The sequence below is a fragment of the Neofelis nebulosa genome, chromosome 18 (assembly GCF_028018385.1).
Source record: "Neofelis nebulosa isolate mNeoNeb1 chromosome 18, mNeoNeb1.pri, whole genome shotgun sequence".
Classification (NCBI taxonomy): domain Eukaryota; kingdom Metazoa; phylum Chordata; class Mammalia; order Carnivora; family Felidae; genus Neofelis; species Neofelis nebulosa.
This window is the reverse complement of record NC_080799.1, coordinates 6,471,642-6,491,140: the sequence shown is the minus strand read 5'-3', so window position 1 is coordinate 6,491,140 and position 19,499 is coordinate 6,471,642. Positions and strand designations below refer to the sequence as shown.

The window sequence follows — 19,499 nt, the reverse complement described above, 5'->3', positions numbered from 1 at the left end:
AGAGAGAGAGAGAGAGAGAGAATCTCAAGCAGGCTCCATACTCAGTGTGGAGCTCAACGCACGGCTCCATCCCACAACCCTGGGATCATGACCAAAGCCGAAATCAAGAGTCGGACACTTAACCGACTGAGCCACCTAGGTGCCCTGCCCCTCATGTATTTTTATTAAAAGTTTATATAATGACCAAAACTAATAGGTAATATCTTGCATTTATTGAGGATTTCCCTGTGTTTCAGGGACTATCTCATGCGCTTTACATGAATTAATTTACAGCATCCACATAACAACTCTGTGAAGTAGGTGCTATTGTTTTCCTCATTGTACTGATGAGGAAACAGGGTCACGGGAAAATGTTTGCTGAATGAGGAGGAATGCCTGTGTGCTCCTTTACATTTTGAGGGGGACTGCACTGTGACTTTGGGTTGAAACTGCAAGGAGGTTGTTCAGATTGGTGGGTAAAGGGTGATAAAATGAAAATGAGCTTTTTAATCACTCACCTGAGTTAATCTGTATAGTTCCAGCAATCTTGCCATGGGTATGTATGGACAGCGCCAACTGAGGTCCCCAGGTGGAGCAGGGATAGGAGCGTGAGCTCAGCAACTGTAGTTGGATATTGGGTTTTTGGACCCTGTCAGGAGGCATGTGGTTCCCTGAAGGGCCCCTGAGATGAAGCTTCCAGACCTCCAGATGGAAAATCCTAGAGTGAGATTGGGTAACCGATGGATGTCTCTGTTGATTTCCTCAGTCACAAAGAAGAAAACCCAAATTGCCCAGTAACACCAAGCTGTGATTCTTAGTAAACAACAACAACAACAACAACAAAAATACAAATCAAGTTTTAGAATTTCCTAAAATCTACTCATATCTTTACAGTCTTTTAATGAGGTTTTTTTAAAAATGTTTTTGTTTATTTTTGAGACAGAAAGCATGAGTTGGGGAGGAGCAGAGAGAGAGGGGGAGACAGGAATCAAAGAGGGCTCTGCGCTGACAGCAGAGAGCCCAACTCGGGGCTCGAACTCACCAGCTGTGAGATCATGACCTGAGACGAAGTCAGACACCCATTCTACTGAGCCACCCAAGTGCCCCATGAGTCTTTAAAGAAATATGTCCACAAAGAGTCTTTGCTTTCTTTGGGCGTGATGAAAATCACTGAATCTCCTCCATGCCAGCTCTCCAGCTCCAGATGATCCCATCTAATATGTTCAGGGCAGGGATCAGGGTGAGGCAAATGAAGGAATCACCTTGGATGCAAAGTTTAAGAGGCACCAAAAAACTCAGTAATCAAGAGAAATAATGTTTTAATGCAATATTTTCTAAATCAAAATTAATGCAAAAAAGTCCATGAAAAACAAAATATCAGACTTTTAGATAAGACAAATTGTTGTTTGCTTGTTTTATAATCCAGGATTATTGTGAATTTGGAAGTTATTTCTAATCAGCTCATGGTTCCTGGACCATGAAGCCATCACATCCCACTCTGTACAGGTTGTCATTTTTTTGGTCATTTTTATCTATCTATCTATCTATCTATCTATCTATCTATCTATATTTTTATTTTTTAAGTAAACTTGATGCCCAGCAAGGGGCACAAACTCACAACCCCAAGATCAAGAATCACATGCTCTACTGACTGAGCCAGCCAGGTGCCTCTATAGTCATTTTTTCTTAATTATGGAGCTTTTATTAACTTTTCCAATCTGATTCAAATCACGGGAAGATATTTTGATAAGTGTATATAGGGGCATATATGTTTCTTTTTGCTTCAGGATCCAATATGGCTTAGAATAGTACTAGATGGATACTAAAATTTTTTGAGTGACTCAAAAATCAAAACAAAATACAGTAGAGGGTGGCACTCTACCCCTGCTCCATTCACTTCACTCCCTCCAATGGCTACATATAATTTTCTTGTGTACTCTCCCAGTTTTCTGTTGTTTGTAAAAGTAGCCATACACAAAGTACCAACCTTTGCCTTTGTTGATTTTATTGTGTATCTGCTTTGTACTTTAAAATTTCTTCTCTTTATCATATATTTTCTTTTTTTTTTTTTTTAAGTTTTTTTTTTTAATGTTTTTTATTTATTTTTGGGACAGAGAGAGACAGAGCATGAACGGGGGAGGGACAGAGAGAGAGGGAGACACAGAATCGGAAACAGGCTCCAGGCTCTGAGCCATCAGCCCAGAGCCTGACACGGGGCTCGAACTCACGGACCGCGAGATCGTGACCTGGTTGAAGTCGGACGCTTAACCGACTGCGCCACCCAGGCGCCCCTATTTTCTTTTACTTTGTGTTTAAATTTGCTTCCACTTTTAGTCTTTCAGTGGAAACTGAGATGATGGACTTTCAACCTTTTTTTTTTTTTTTTTTTAAGTTTATTATTTGAGAGAGGGAGAGCACAAGCGGGCAAGGGTTAGAGAGAAGGGGAGACAGAATCCCAAGCAGGCTCTGCGCAATCAATGCAGAATGCGATGCGGGGCTGGAACTCACAAACAGTGAGATTATGACCTGAGCTGAGATCAAGAGTCAGAGGCTTAACTGACTGAGCCACCCGGATGCCCCTCAACCTTTTTTTTTTTTTGGTAACATTTATTTATTTTTGAAAGACAGAGAGAGACAGAGCACAGGTTGGGGAGGGGAAGAGAGAGAAGGAGACACAGAATCCAAAGCAGGCTCCAGGCTCTGAGCTGTCAGCACAGAGCCCGATGCAGGGCTCGAACCCACAAACTGTGAGATCATGACCTGAGCCAAAGTTGGATGCTTAACCCACTGAGCCACCCAGGCACCCCTCCTATTTTTTTGTTGTTGCTCATTTTTTTAAATTTATTTTTGAGACAGAGAGAGACAGAGCAGGAGCAGGGGAGGGGCAGAGAGAGAGACACACACAGAATCCGAAGCAGGCTCCAGGCTCCGAGCTGTCAGCACAGAACCCGACGCGGGGCTCGAACTCACAGACCGTGAGATCATGACCTGAGGTGAAGTCGAATACTTAACTGACTGAGCCACCCAGGCGCCCCACCCCTCCTCTTATTTTTATTGATCTCTACTTTCATCAAATGTAGTAGAGAATATTCTAAGTCCTTTAAATTTACTGAGCCTTGCTCTAAGGCCCAATGTACAATCTAACTTGAACATTTCATGTGCACTTGAAGGGAATGTGCACTCTGAAGTTGCTGCATGTTCCTTGTGTGTTCTATAAAGCATATATGCCATTCAATTCAAGACGGTAGACAATATAGACATATTGTTCAGCTCTTCTAAATCTTTAATGTTTGTTGTCTAGATATTCTATCAGCTGCTGAGAATGGAGTGTTATAATTTCCAATTATAAAATTGTGGATTGTTCTTTCTTAAAATTTAGTTCTGTCAGTTTTTACTTTGTGATTTTGGAAGCCCTGATATTAGGCACATATTATATTAGTAAACTTAAAATGATCTTATTTATAATATTAACACGCCACATCTGTAACATAGTTACACATTATAAGATTTACCAACCTTGATGAATTGACCATTTTATCATTATAAAATGTCCTGTTTATGATGATACCTTCTTGAATTCTATTATATGGGATATTAACATATCCAGCTTTCTTATGATTAGTGTTTTCATTGTGTATCTTTATCTCTTGAATGTTCACCTGTGTTTCTGTATTTAAAGTGTTCCTCTTTTAGATATAGTTGGGTCATTCTTTATTCAGTCTGACAACCTGTCAGTTTTATTTGGAGTGTTTCTTTTATGTTTAATGCAATTGCTGATATGGTTGAACTTAGGTCTCCCAGTTTGCTGCCTGTTTACAATTTGTTCTGTGTCTCTCTTCCTCCTTTCCTGCCTTCTTCTGGGTTAAACATTTTAAGTTTTATTTATTTAGGTAATCTCTACACCCAGTGTAGGACTCAAACTCACAACCCCAAGAGTCGCATGCTCCCTGACTAAGCCAGCAGGCACCCCTAGGGTTAAACATTTTTAAATATGTGATTTAATTCCTCTACTTGCATTATTATTTAATGGGTATTCTTTAGGGATTACAGTATCATCTGTAATTTCTCGTAATCTCTTTAGCATTACTACTGTTTGTCATACTAAATGTAGAAACACTTTTTATTGACCTTTCCTTCCACCTACATCCCTTGAAGTTCAGTATTAATTCGTGCACACAAATTTTATTATAGTTTCAGGAAATTCTAAGATACAAACTATACAGTTGGAGTCAAAAGTTTAACCCTTTGAAGTTCCCTTCCAGTCACCCTGTCTCCACTCCTGATTTTGGTCTTTAGGTTCTCCTCTTGTTTCTTATGGTTAATATTTGCCACCATCGGCCCATGGGTAGCAAGCACAATATATGATCCTTGTGGGCAGAAGAGGTTGAGAAAGCTTTAAGCAGGCTTAAAAGAGCACATTTAGCAAGGGTAAGGGGCCAGAGCAGAAGTTAGGATCAGGCAGCTCAATTTACACAAAGTCAGAGAAAACAGAAAAGGACCAAACAAAAGGATCCAATGTCAGGTAAAAGAAAAGATGACATTATATCATTGGCAAGAGAAAGAAAAGGCAGAAACAAGGACACAGAGAGCTCCCGAGAATGAACGTGGGTTGTTATTATCCTTCCTTATTGACTTGATCCTTGTGCACTAAGAGCCTAGATCAGTGGTTCTTAATCTTGGCTGCATATTGGAACTACCTGAGGAGTTTTTAAATTCCTGATGCCCAGGCTACACCCCAGGCCAAATTTAATCAGAATCTCTAGGACTGAGACCCAGGTATTTTTCAGATGATTTCAGTGTACACCCAGGATTAATAAGCAATGGTGTAAATGTTTGCAAATGTTCAAGTGAACAAGTGGAGTGCAGGGACAGAGAAAAGGAGGATTTCCTAGGCTTAGATATTTTTCTTCCTCTTTTTTTTCCTAGAGAAACATCCTGGTGATTTTCCTCTTTGGGATCCTGATCCTCCACACTTGGCTTCAGGTTGAAACTACTATTTAGAGAGCCATCAGCCTCAAGTACTGTTAAGTCTGCTGCTTGGATTAGTTTTTCTACTGATATTAGATGCTTAGCTCCTTAATCTCTTTTCTCTGACTTAACCAGAACTTCTCCTTCTGTGCTCCCCTAGGAATTCTCCACTCTTCAGCTTCTTGGGTTCTGTTACTATACCTCTTGTCCTCTTCCCATACCTAATACCATTTCAAGGAAGAGAGCTATTTTTTGCATGATGCAGCCTCATACATTTTTGTAGTACCCTGTAATATTTAGAACACAGGTCTACATGATCAGTAGAGAATACATAATTCTTTTTCTTTTTTTAATGTTTACTTTTAAGAGAGAAAGAGTGCCAGCAGGAAAGGGGCAGAGAGAGAGGGAGACACAGAATCTGAAGCAAGCTCTAGGCTCTGAGCTGATGTAGGGCTTAATCTCATGGAGTGCAAGATCATGACCTGAGCTGAAGTCGGATGCTTAACCAACTGAGCCACCCAGGTGCCCCTCTTTTTTCTTTTTTTAAGTAAACTCTGCCCAACATGGGACTCGAACTCATGACCCCAATATCCAGAATTGCATTGAGCCAGCCTTATTGAGCCAGCTGGGTGCCCCAAGAATACATAACTATTTCATGAATTTACTGCATTCTATTCATCATGAATTTCTTTATGTTGATAAAAGGCTGAATGCACACTGAAGGTTTTCTCACATTTCTTACATCTGTAGTGTTTTTCTCCTGTATGGGTTTTCTGATGTTGAATAAGAGATGAACTCTGACTGAAGGCTTTGTCACAACCACTGCATTTATATGGTTTCTCTCCAGTATGAGTTCTCAGATGCTTTGTAAGAGATGAGCTCTGGCTGAAGGCTTTCTCACATTCTTTACATTTGTAAGGTTTCTCCCCAGTATGAATTCTTTGGTGTCTTATGAGAGCTGAGCGATCACTGAAGGCTTTCCCACATTCGTTACATTTGTAAGGTTTCTCCCCAGTATGGGTTCCTTGATGTTGAATAAGAGCTGAACAGTAGCTGAAAGCTTTCCCACATTCACTGCATTCATATGGCTTTTCCCCTGTATGAGTTCTCCGATGTTGAGTGAGGCCCGACCTGTCACTAAAGGCTTTCCCACATTCTTTACATCCATAAGGTTTTTCTCCAGTATGAACTCTTTGATGTTTAATTAGGGATGAAGTATCATTGAAAGCTTTCCCACATTCCTTGCATTTATAGGGTTTCTCTCCAGTATGGATTCTGTGGTGTTGAATAAGATATGTGCTTTGGTTGAAGGCTTTCCCACATTCATTGCACTCATAGGGCTTTTCTCCAGTGTGAATGATATGATGCTGAATGAGGGCTGACCGATGACTGAAGGCTTTCCCACATTTGTTACACTCGTAAGGTTTTTCTCCCGTGTGAATTCTCTGATGCTGAATAAGTGATGAGCTCCGACTGAAGGCCTTTCCACACTCAGTACATGCATAAGGCTTCTCTCCAGTATGAATTCTCTGATGTAGGATAAAGGCTGAGTAGTAACTGAAGAACTTCCCACATTCATTGCACTTCCAAGGCTTTTTCACTGAGTAAATATTTCGATGTTTGATTGGGTTTGAACTTTCCCCAATTTCATTACAATCCTCCACAGTGGTTTTGTTGTGTTTAATTATGGCTTCCCTTAAATTTTCCTTCTGGTTTCCTTGCTGCCTTTCTAATGTGCCTTCACATTGCCAGGCTTCTATCAATCTGGAGTCCCAGGCCTCAACCTTTTTAAGTCTTTCTATTATCAGCTCTCTTTCGGAGGACACTTCTTCATAAAGTTCTTGCTTTGAAAAAGATTCTTTAGTTTCAGGTATAGATTCGGAATCTGAAATAAATAAAAAGTACACGTATTTTTGTTTTCTCTGTGATGAGAGAAAGAAAACTGCTGAGTTAGCAAGAAGAAAATAAAACAAAAATGATGCTTTTGAAAAAGTGTTTATTTATTTTTAGAGAAAGAAAGATCCAGAGAGAGGGGCAGAGAGGGAGAGACAGCTCCTTGCTGTCAGCGCAGAGCCCAGCGTGAGGCTTGATCCCACAACCGTGAGATCATGACCTGAGCTGAAACCAAGAATCAGATGCTCAACCAACTGAGCCACCTAGGCAACCCCAAAAATGATGCTTATTAAACATGTTTATTAGAATGTTTTCAGAAAGCACTTCCTGGCAGTGGCAGAGGAAGTGTCAGAAAATAACAGAGATGGGAGAATGAGTAATATAAGGCACAATAAAAGGACAATGAGGATGCTGTACTTAAGAGAGTGGAAAACTGAGCAGACTAACCAGAAAGGAGGATATAAGCAGGTGGGATGAGAATAAATGTTAATATAAAACATCTAGAGAAGGGTGGAAAGATGAAAACACAGGTTGAGATTAGACAGTTTTGAAAAAGTACAAGACAAAAAAAATCATTTATAATAATCACCCAGAAACAACACTTTTGACTTTTTAAATAGTTCCCTCCAGTCCCCTAGAAATAAGTCAGAGAAAGACAAATATCATATGATTTCACTCATATGTGGAATTTAAGAAACACAACAGATCAACATAGGGGAAAAGAAGCAAAAATAAGATAAAAACAGGGAAGCAAACCATAAGAGATGCTTAAATACAGAGAATAAACTGAGGGTTGCTGGAGGGGAGGTGAGTGAGGAGATGGGCTAAATGGGTGATAGGCATTAAGGAGGGCACTTTTTGGGATGAGCACTGGGTATTATATGTAAGTGATGAGCCACTAAATTCTATTCCTGAAATCATTATTACACTATATGTTAACTAACTTGGATTAACAAAGAAAGAAAGAAATGCTCTTATAGGCAGAAGGTGATTGATACAAGTCAAAAACTTGTATCAATGGGCCAAACTGACCCACCACAGACCAAATCTGGCCACTCTCACTTGTTTACATATTGTTTATGGCTGCCTTCATGCTACAATGGCAAAGTTAACTAATTGCCAAAGAGTATATGGCCCACAAAGCAGAGAATGTTTACCATCTGGTCCTTTATAGAGAGAGTTTGCCAACCCCTGATCAATATAAAAAGTGAATAGTGTTGACAATGGCATAAATGAAAATAGATACAAAATTAATTTTTTTCTTACTAAAAAAATTTTTTATGTTTATTTGAGAGAGACAGAGCATGAGCAGGGGAGGGGCAGAGAGAGAGAGAAACATAGAATCTGAAGCAGGCTCTAGGCTCTTAGCTTTTAGCCCAGAGCCGACACTGGGCTGAAACCCATGAACTTTGAGATCATGACCTCAGCCGAAGTCAGAAGCTTAACCAACTGAGCCACCCAGGGTCCACCCCCACTTTTTTTCTTATTTTTAATTACTCTAAGAGATAATTGACTGTCAAACAAAAATGGTAGCAATATATTGTGATTTTATAGTGTATGTAAAGGTAAAATGCACGAGAACAATTATACAAAAGATGGGAGAGAGGAATTAGAAGTCTCCAGAAGTAAGGTTCTTATACCAGACATGATGTGGTATAATATTCTTTTTCTTTCTAATAAATGTTTACTTATTTTTGGCAGGGGAGGTGCAGAAAGAGAGGGAGACAGAGGATCTGAAGCAGGCTCTGTGCTGACAGTAGAGAGTTCGGTGTGGGGCTCAAACTCAGGAACTGTGAGATCATGACCTGAATTGAAGTGGGACGCTTAACCGACTGAGCCCCCCAGGTGCCCCTGGTATATTACTCTTTAAAAATATACTGTGATTGGGGTGCCTCGGTGGCTCAGTCAGTTGGGCTGCCGACTACAGCTCAGGTCATGATCTTGTGGTCTATGAGTTTGAGCCCTGTATCGGGCTCTATGCTGACAGCTCAGAGCCTGGAGCCTGCTTCCGATTCTGTCTGCCCCTTCCCTGCTTGCTCTCTGTCTCTCTCTCTCTCTCAAAAATAATAAACATTTTAAAAATTAAAAAAAATAAGAGAAATTAAAAAATAATAAAAATATACTGTGACTGGGGTACCTGCATGGCTCAGTTGGTTAAGCGTCCAACTCTTGGTTTTGGCTCAGGTCATGATCTCATGGTTTGTGAATTCGAGCCCTGCATTGGGCTCTGCGCTGACAGCACAGAGCCTGCCTGGGATTCTCTCTCTCTCTCTGCCCCTCCTCTGCTCTCTCTCTCTCTCAAAATAAATAAATTTTAAAAATAGATAACTGTGATTAATTAAAGAAGCATTTGGGAACTCTAGGACAACCATTAAAAGAACTTTAAATAAGGTTTAATGGTAAGCTAATTGTGGATATAAAATAGAGTAAAAAAAAATATGCAACCAAAAAAGTGAAAAAGAAAGAAAAATGAGGGGCGCCTGGGTGGCGTAGTCGGTTAAGCGTCCGACTTCAGCCGGGTCACGATCTCGCGGTCCGTGAGTTCGAGCCCCGCGTCAGGCTCTGGGCTGATGGCTCGGAGCCTGGGGCCTGTTTCCGATTCTGTGTCTCCCTCTCTCTCTGCCCCTCCCCTGTTCATGCTCTGTCTCTCTCTGTCCCAAAAATAAAAATAAAAAACGTTGAAAAAAAAAATTAAAAAAAAAAAAAAAAAAGAAAGAAAAATGAATAAGGAATAGATGGAACAAATAGCAGACAAGTAGCTATATGTAAGATTTAAATCCAACTATATGGGGTGCCTGGGTAGTTCAGTTGGTTAAGCGTCTGACTTCGGCTCAGGTCATAATCTTGCAGTTCGTGGTGCAGCCACTCTGGAAAAGTTTGGAGGTTCCTCAAAAAATTAAAAATAGAACACCCTATAACCCAGCAATTACACTATTAGGTGTTTATCCAAAGGATACAAAAATGCTGATTTGAAGGAGCACATGCACCCCAATGTTTATAGCGACACTATTGACAATAGCAAAATTATGGGAAGAGCCCAAATGTCCATCAAATGACGAATGGATAAAGAAGATGTGGTATATATATACAATGGAATATTACTTGGCAACCAAAAAGAATGAAATCTTGCCATTTGCAACAACACGGATGGAAATAGAGTATATTATGCTAGGTAAAATAAGTCAGAGAAAGACAAATACATGATTTCACTCATGTGGAATTCAAGAAACAAAACAGATGAACACAGGGAAAAGGAAGTGAAAATTAAGATAAAAAACAGAAAGGGAGACAAAACATAAGAGACACTAAATTCTATTCCTTAAAAAAAAAAAAAAAAGATAAAATGAATGATTGCAAAAAAAAAAAATTGACCACATATGTGCAGGTCTATTTCTGGACTATCTATTCTGTTCTATCGATTTACATCTATACCAGTACCACTCTGTTTTGGTTACTATAATTTTTAAGATTTATAAAATGTAATAAAGCTATCTTTTTTCAATACCAGAAATGTAAACTTTTACTTGCCAAAAGAGAAAAAAAAAGCCCAATTCTGAGCCCAGAGTGACCAGGGATCTCCTAGGAGATCAGGGCTTTCTGGATTTTAAGCAAAACTATGGCATTTTAGATGCCATGAGTTATAGAGGAAGTTTATGTCCCAGTAAGCAGTTTGCATTACAAAATAATTTCCTTACCCCAAAATACCAGGCTCCCACAATTCTCCACTTTCATATCAATGCCCATGTACCTTTGGGCAGAATTCAGCTCTTCTTCCTCCACATGACTGAAGTCCATTTCCTCATCCTTGACTGTCACCAATTCCTGGAAGAACAAGCATATTCTTTAATTTTTTTTATGTTTATTTATTTTTGATAGAGAGAGACAGAGCACAAGTGGGGGAGGGTAGAGAGAGAAGGAGACACAGAATCGGAAGCAGGCTCCAGGCTCTGAGCTGTCAGCACAGAGCCCAATGTGGGGCTTGAACCCATGGACCGTGAGAGCATGACCTGAGCCGAAGTCAGACGCTCAACTGACTGAGCCACCCAAGCGCCCCAAGAACAAGCATATTCTTATAGAACTTGGGGAGGAGAACAATCTATAAGAGACAGTATTTTTTAGTATGACGGTTAAACCTTTATTTTAATGGAACAGTCTAAGATTTCTATGTATTAGTCTGTATTAGGGAAAATAATAACAGCTAACACTTATATTTTCTATGTGCTGAGCACTTTGAACTACCTCTTGTAATGATAACTTCATGAGATAAGTACTATTATTAACAGTATTTACAGATGTGAGGATCAGATATGACATCTGGACCCAGACAGTCTGGCTCCAAAGCTATACTCTTTTGGTTCTTTTTTTTTTTTTTAACGGAACAACATATTTTATTTCATTTCATTTCATTTCATTTTATTTTACTTTACTTTAGAAAGAAGAGCATGAGTAGGAGAGAGGGGCAGAGGGAAAGAATCTTAGGGAGGCTCCATGCTCAGAGCAGAGCCTGATGTGGGGCTCAATCCCCTGACCCTGGGATCATGACCTGAGGTGAAATCAAGAGTCAGACGCTCGGGGCACCTGGGTGGCTCAGTCGGTTAAGCGTCCGACTTCAGCTCAGGTCACGATCTCACGGTCCGTAAGTTCGAGCCCCGCGTCTGGCTCTGGGCTGATGGCTCAGAGCCTGGAGCCTGCTTCCGATTCTGTGTCTCCCTCTCTGTCTGACCCTCCCCCGTTCATGCTCTGTCTCTGTCTCAAAAATAAATAAACGTTAACAACAAAAAAAAAAAATTTTAAAAGAGTCAGACGCTCAATCAACTGAGCCACCCAGGCACCCCATATACTCTTTCTTTAAATTCAAGTATAGTTGACATAAAGTATATTAGTTTCAGGTGTACAACATAGTGATTTGATAGCAAAGCTATCCTCTTTCCTATATTTTTCTGTCTCTCACATATTTTACTAAATAAATCTAATATAAATTAACCACTGGGGGTTGTCTGGGTGGCTCAGTCAGTTGAGCGTCGGACTTTAGCTCAGGTCATGATCTCACGGTCCATGGGTTTGAGCCCCCGCGTCGGGCTTTGTGCTGACAGCTCAGAGCCTGGAACCTGCTTTGGATTCTGTGTCTCCCTCTCTCTCTGCCCCTCCCCTGCTCGTGTTCTGTCTCTCTCTCTGTCAAAAAAGAAAAATAAATAAATAAAAATAAAAAAAATTTAACCACTGAATGACAACCAAATGTCAATTACTAATTGCACTTAGTTGTTGTAGATGGGGTAAGTCTCAGATATGTAATTTATACTGATTCCTGAAATATTCTGAGATTTTATAGAACTTCTGCTTGATATCCTGAATGTATACAGACAGTCATGCTGTTCTTCCTTCTCTGTACTAGGGTCATGACTTTTAGATTTATCTAGTTATCTTTTAGTAATTGCAGTTGTTCTGAATGAGTAGATTTACTGATTTTATGTTTTTTAAGTTTATTTACTGATTTTGAGAGAAAGAGCTTATGCACATGAATGGGGAAGGGGCAGAGAGAGGGGGAGAGAGAGAATCCTAAGTAAGCTTCATGCTGTCAGCACAGAGCCCAGCAAAGGGCTCAGTCTCAGGAACTGTGAGATCATGACCTGAGCCAAAATCAAGAGTCGGATACTTAACCAACTGGGCCACCCAGGCACCTGAAATTTACTTTTTATTTATGTATGTATGTATGTATGTATGTATTTTGGATTTACTGATTTAAAAATAATTTTTTTATGTTTTTTATTTATTTTTGAGAGACAGAGCATGAGTGGGGGAGGGGCAGAGAGACAGGGAGACACAAAATCCCAATCAGGCTCCAGGCTCTGAGCTGTCAGCACGGAGCCCAACATAGGGCTCGAATTCACGAACCATGATTTCATGATCTGAGCCGAAGTTGGACGCTTAACCTACTGAGCCACCCAGAGGCCCCTAAAAAAAATTTTTTTAACGTTTATTTATTTTTGAGACAGAGTGTGAGCAGGGGAGGGGCAGAGAGAGGGAGACACAGAATCCAAAGGAAGCTCCAAGCTCTGAGCTGTCAGCACAGAGCCTGACGTGGGGTTCGAACCCACAAAGCATGAGATCATGACCTGAGCCAAAAGCGGCCACCCAACCGAGCCACCCAGGCACCCCCACAAGATTTTATGTTTAAGTAATTTCTACACTCAACGTGGGTCTCAAACTTACATCCCTGAGATTAAGAATCGCATGCTCCACTGACTGAGCCAGCCAGGAGCCGCTGTGAGCCTCAGTTTTACTGTGAAATAAACATCACTCCTAACTCACATGATTTCTTGTTTAAAATAAATGAAGCTATGTTTGAAAAGTGGCTCTAAATGTTAGAGTTCCCCAGAGCTCAGTTGTTATAAGCTATAAGCAACCTGTTATTTCTCCCATCTTAAAAAAATAAAAAATAAAAACCCTCTTTGGTCTTGCTACTGCTTCCCGCTATCACTCTATTTCTGTCCTCTGCTTTAGTGTAAAACTCTCCAAAATGGCTGTCAGTCATCCCTGCTTCCAACTTCTCTCCTATTCTCTTCTGAACCCTTTCCAATCAGGCTTTCATTCCTACAACTCCATGACATTGTTCTTGGCAGTGACCAGTGATCTTCATATTTTTAAATCCAATGGTCAATTCTCAGGCCTCATCTTACTTGACTTAGCAGCAGCATTTAAAAGCTGATCACTCCCTGCTCCTTTTAAACACTTTCTCCAATTGTTTACCAGGATGCCAAACTTCTGACTTCCTACCTCACTGGCCACACTGGCCACATCTTCTCAGTATCCTTTGCTGGTTCCTCTTCATCTCCTTGATCTCACAGTGTTGGAGAGCTCAGTCATAAAATCTCATCTCTTTTCTATTCCCTTAGTTTTGTGATTTAAAATACTGTTCACACAGACTACTACCAAAATCAGTGCTCAAGCCTGAGCTCTCCCCAGACCTTCAAGTCTTCAAAGAAAAATTACTTTGGTTCAGTTCTCTAGTTGGGATTGCCGTGGACCTCCAAAGCAAGATGAAAAAAGCAAATGACACACTGTGAACTCCAAGCTAAGATTTCATATGAGGAAATCAAAGACTTGCCTGGAACTCAACAGGAAGGAGCTCAACAGTGGGTTCCATTTCTTCCGTGTTCTGTTTTTGGGGCAGAGAAGCATCCTCGGTAGTAATGGCTGGAAGGACTAGAGGGAGAAGAAAAAGCTATGAAGGAGGTAAGCTCTATTTCCCCACTTCCAAATTCATTAGGACAAAAGTTATCACAAGCCAGGTAAATTGTATGCACAGGGCCCACTTGACTTCACTCAAAAAGGTGGGATGAGGGTACAATAAGACGATAAAGTGAAAGTCTCTTGCCCAAAAAGCTAAGCTTATAGACCCACAATACATCAACCTTTTATAATAGCCTAACAGGGGGTGGAAAATGGAATATTCTCTCTTCCATGGCTGCAGAGGGAATGTGGATGGGCACAGGAGTGCTGGAAGAGGAAAATGGGACTGGAGAATGTGTCACAAGGAGCCTGCTTAGTGATTTCCAAAACTGGTAGCTTACTGAGTTTCTCTACTTGGGGACATGTCTGCTTCCATTTCCTTTCATGCAGGGGCATCTAACCTTTTAATTCTCATCAAAGGTGTTTTTCCACTTGTCCCCACTTTCAAACTTCATGTTTATTTCTGTAATTCTTACCTTCTTCCTCAGCTTCAATGGTCAGATAATCCATGATTAGATTCTCTTTTTTTGTCCTGTTATTGCTATGATTTCTCCTTTATTCGCTGTTTCAGATGAGATAAACATGGACTTTCCAACAATACATAATCTGCTTCTTTGTGAAAATCATTCAACTCTACTCTGAAGTTCTGGAGAGAGATTTTGAAGTTAGGCTTGCCATCCTCTGGAGTTGGTTCCTGCTCCCTGGAGCATCTTCCTCTCTATCTCTATTCCTAGGAGGCTTATTCCTATATGTTTAAGTCTTAGGGCCTCAGAAGTAATTCTTCTTTGCTTGTAACCTTTATTATTTAGGCTAAATTAGTCTCCACAGCTAGAAGAGCATTCTCTAGAGTACTGATATCAGTCACTATATGCCAAACCAGGGCAAAACCAAGAGAGAATCAGTGAGTGCAGTGAACTGTGAGCCTCACACCTGGCTCCAGACTGTGCAGAAACACCCCAGGAGACCCTAAAGCACACAACTGGCCATAAAACAGCCTGTGATTATAGCATCAGGTAACTATACAAGCAGGACTCCCACAGTTCATTCATCCTTACTATTCATAGAGACAGGCAGTTGATAGATGGGGCCTGTATACAGCTGATTCCTAACCTTTTTAAAAGACCCTGAAAATGTACAGGCCAGGATTCCCTTGCATGGTCAGAGCGAAAACAAAAGACTTCAGTAATAACTGACAGTAATAACTGACAGACAGTAACTGGCAGACAACGTGGGTTCCCTCATGTCAAGGAAGAAAAACTCAACTTTAAACCAGGCTGAATGACCAGGAAGAACAAAACGAGTCGGTACAGCCTAAGGGGACAAGCTGACACAAAATTCAACAGAATTTGCAAAAAAGACACCTGCAGCACATCCTGTTGAATGGCTGCCACATCTTGATACTCCCACCAGAAATAATTTATTAACTGTATCCTGCTTGCACTTGAAATGCGTGGTTTGGGACTTGAGCCTGACCAATCTTTGTAAAGGGCACGGAACTTGCGGTTTGTGCCCGTTTAACCGCAGGCTTAATCCTTCCCCTTGGAAGCATACTCTTGGCTTGTAGCCAAAGGCTGCGTCCTTTGGGGAATGAGTAAGACACAGACCCCACTTTTTTTTCTTTCTGTCCCAGGAGTTCAGGTTAAGGCTCTTAGTGCAGTGGCAAGATTTAAGGCCCAAAACGGCGGGAGCAGTCGCGCTCCCACCGTCCCCCGCTCGGCCATGCCCCCTCCACGCTCCCGGACTCCACTTCCCAGAGGGCTTAGGGGCAACCGCGCTTCCCGGACGCCTCCTAGCTCAGAACTAAAGCCTCAGACCCGGCTTGCCTCCCAGCCGGAGAGAAGCGGGAGGGTTACGCACAGCACCGGGGAGCGGGCATAGGACAAGGGCAGGGTCCGGCCCTTTATGCGCCGGGCCGGAACCTGAGAGCCTGGCCCGGGCTGCTGCGGGAGGCACTGCAGCCGCGCGCACGGACCGGCGGGTCGCCGATGCCCGCGCCTCAGGGTCCAGCTTTCTCTTACCCCTGGACGCGCTGCCCACTCGGCTCCGGCCACAAGGCGGGTCCCCGCCGGGCTGCGCTCTGGGAAAGACGGAGGGGAGGACGGAGTCGCTTTCCGGACACACGGAGCTGTGGGGGAACAAAAGGCTCGAGCCTGAGGCTCCGTCTGGAGTCGCATCTGCGCACTTGGAGGCGACCGCGCCAGGTCGGGGGTCCCGGCGGAAGGACTCCACTTCCCAGAGGGCTCGGGGGACATCGGGAGGGAGGGGGGCTCTGGAGAGCGAGGGGAGAGAACTGCAGGCCTTCAGTGTCCACCTTAAAATGCAGATATTTCCCCATCTGATAGGTCTCCTTTCTGAATACAGTGAGAATCTGTCGTTTAAAAGCTCCAAGTATTTTCAGTGTTGGATTATTAATTGGTGGTGGTGTGGGGATACACCTGTTACACAGTCTTTTTCCCTAGTATTTCTCGTTCTTACAATAAAGCCCCGAGTCTGCAAACTCACTGCTAGTGATTTCGTTGAAAGTATTCTGATAAGTAAAAACCACAGGCAGGGGTGAGAAGCCATTGTCCTGGTTGATATAAAATAAACATGAATAGGAAGGAATTCACAAGGAAAAGTTAGATGTGAGAAAAAGGCAAGTAGGGAGGTTGGGCTTTGAAGTGGGGATTGTGCCGACCTGGAGTTTATGAACATTGGTACTGGATGGAAGTCAAAGAGCAACCAGAGGAAAGATACTTCTTTTTCTCTGTTTATAAAGGCTCGAGGCTGTAGTTCCAGTTCTTCACCAGGAGAAACCAGTTGTATCACAAGTGTCCTTGCAGTCCAAATTACCAGCCACCTGAATAGTTCCTCCACATCTAATCGTGCCTTTCTCAATCCATTCTATTCAAGACAGCCAAAATGAACGTTTAAAAATTAAATCTGGGGAGGGGCGCCTGGGTGGCTCAGTCGGTTAAGTGTCTGACTTCTGCTTAGGTAATGATCTCACGGTTTGTGAGTTCAAGCCCAGTGTCAGGCTGTGTGCTGACGGCTCGGAGCCTGGAGCCTGCTTTGGATTCCGTGTCTCCCTCTCTCTTTCTGCCCCTCCCCTGCTCGTGCTCTGTCTCTCTCTCTGTCTCAAAAATAAAAAAAAATAAAAAAATAAAAAGAATTAAATCTGGGGGGCGCCTGGGTGGCTCAGTTGGTTAAGGGTCTGACTCGGTTTCAGCTCAGGTCATGATCTTGCAGTTCATGGGTTCCAGTCCGCATCAGGCTCCGCGCTGATCGTGTAGGGCCTGTTTGGGATTCTCAGTCTCTCCTTCTCTCTGCCTCTCCCCTGCTCTCTCTCTAAATTTAAGAAAAGAAGAGAAGAGAATTAAATCTGTTTATGTCGCTTTCCTCAGAACCCTTCAGTGACTTCCCTCTGCTCTGGAATAAGACAAACTCCTTAGCACAATTTATAAAACCCTGTATAATCTGGCTGTGCCAATCCCGAATTACCTGCTACTATCTTCCTTTCATTCTCGAAACTCCTCTATTACATAGGCTTTTTAGTAACTCACACATCCCAAATTCTTTGCTGTCCTTTACACATTCCCTTTATTTAGAATCTCTCTCTACCATCCTTCAGATTTCAGTTCAAAGGTCACTTCAGGGAAGCTTTCCCTGAACTCCTTCCCCTTAATTCAAATTGATTTTCTCACAGAACCTTGTTCATTCTCTTTGTAGACTTGCCACAATGTGTAATTATACATTTATTTTTTTCTGCTACATTTTTAATGTATACCTTCCTTACTTGACTGTAAGCTCCATGAAGACAGAGACGATGCATATTTTGTGCATCACTGTCCCAGTGTCAAGCACAGATCCTTGTCAACAAAGTTGAGTGCTGAGAAGATGTCATTCCACGATTATGAATCCCAGCTTCAGCTAGGTCCTAGCATAATTTAGCAGCCCTTTGTTTATCCATAGCTATCTCCTTTTATAAGTGGTTGTCTCCCCTTCTGACTCCATTCTGAGCAGCCATTCCAAATACTGCTTTACTAAACTCTACTTCATGACCAAGCCCTCTCTCTTAGTCAATGAGTTCACCACCATTTATTTCACAGAACAATGACAGGTTTTCAGGTAGGAATAAATGCAACTTTGGGTTAATTTTATGCGTCTACTTTAAGACTAGGGGGTGACAAGACAGTTGGTAAAACATTTCTTGGTGTGTCAGTGAGGATGTGTCTGGAAGAGATTATAATGCATTTGAATTGGTAAAGATGTTCTCATAAATGCTAGTGGGCATCATCCAATCCATCAAGGGTCTGAATAGAATAAAAGGACAGAGGAAGGACATATTTGCTCTCTCTGCTGGAGCTGAGACATCCATCTTCTGCCCTTGGACATTAGCACCCCTGGTTGTTGGGTCTTCTGACTTGGACTGGAATTTACACCATTAACTCCCCTGGTTCTAGGCGTGGACTAGAACCTATTACCAGCTTTCCTGGATCTCTAGCTTGCAGATGGGACTTCAGCCCCACAATTGCAGGAGCCAATCCCTAATCATAAATCACATTTTATCTATATATTTCCTATGGGTCCTGTTTCACAGGAGAATTCTGACTAATAAAACTTCCCTGTACTCAATCCCAAAGTCATGGAGTATCTAAAATATTTGGGAATGGGGCGCCTGGGTGGCTCAGTCCATTGAGTGTACGACTTTGGCTCAGGTCATGATCTCTCGGTCAGTGAGTTCTAGCCCTACGTCGGGCTCTGTGCTGACAGCTCAGAGCCTGGAGCCTGCTTTGGACTCTGTCTCCCTCTCTCTTTGCCCCTCCACTGCTGACGCTCTGCTCTCTCTGTGTCTTAAAAATGAATAAACGTTTAAAATTTTAAAAAATATACATTTGGGAAGTGGAAGGAGGCACCGATTACATCAAGGGTGTCTTTCCTTAGGTGTATCTTAACCACGCCTAGAGTTATTACATTATTGTTCAAAATCTTTGCTGCCCCTCCTTGCAAGAGGACCATACTTTCCTGCCCAGTTGAATTCAGGCTTGGATCTGTGACTTGCAATAACCTTCCCTTGAGAGAGAGAGCCATCCTTTTCTGTTTAAGAGTCAGATTCTAGTCTGCCATTTCTTTTCCCTCTGCCATGAGACTTAGAATATCTCATATAAGACTGTTCCATCAGCCTGGGTTGTGGAGTGCAGACATGGACACCCAGCATGAGTAGGAAAGACACCCTGCTCGTTGTCACTGAGAATTTTCAGGTTGTTTGATTCTATAGCATAACCTAGCTCATACCTTCAGAGATGCCTTCTGAGCACTTTTAGGGCAATACTTTTCAAATGAATGTATGCTTGTTTATCTTGTTTTGTTTTATTTTTTAAGTTTATTTATTTTGAGAGAGAGAGCAGGGTAGGGGCAGAGACACAGGGAGAGAGAGAATCCCAAGAAGG

The 19,499-nt window shown here is 42.0% G+C and overlaps 2 protein-coding genes across 6 annotated transcripts in view; one reads left to right on the top strand and one right to left on the bottom strand.

The window, feature by feature from the left end:
• ATP5MF (ATP synthase membrane subunit f) overlaps positions 1-19,499 on the top strand; it is a 57,957-nt gene that overhangs the window by 13,554 nt on the left and 24,904 nt on the right. The gene's annotated exons all lie outside the window — the stretch shown is intronic.
• Positions 4,510-16,311, bottom strand: LOC131501092 (zinc finger protein 501-like). Of its 2 annotated transcripts, XM_058710808.1 has the most exons (5): positions 16,089-16,311; positions 14,547-14,716; positions 13,946-14,043; positions 10,536-10,662; positions 4,510-6,832 (listed from the first exon to the last, which is right to left on the bottom strand). In XM_058710808.1, the coding sequence occupies exons 2-5, from the start codon at positions 14,578-14,580 to the stop codon at positions 5,619-5,621; spliced, it is 1,473 nt and encodes a 490-aa protein (XP_058566791.1). In that variant the 5' UTR covers positions 14,581-14,716; positions 16,089-16,311; the 3' UTR covers positions 4,510-5,618. The 2 variants fall into 2 exon arrangements, with proteins under 2 accessions (XP_058566791.1, XP_058566792.1); XM_058710809.1 differs by lacking the exon at positions 14,547-14,716.

Excerpts from the sequence above, each read along its gene's own strand:
- LOC131501092 (XM_058710808.1), bottom strand. The coding sequence starts at position 14,580 with ATGGATTATCTGACCATTGAAGCTGAGGAAGAAG. Across the intron at positions 10,663-13,945 it reads TCCTTCCTGTTGAGTTCCAG|GAATTGGTGACAGTCAAGGA; the intron begins GCAAGTCTTTGA and ends TTGTTCTTCCAG. Across the intron at positions 6,833-10,535 it reads TGGGAGCCTGGTATTTTGGG|ATTCCGAATCTATACCTGAA; the intron begins GTAAGGAAATTA and ends TATTTATTTCAG.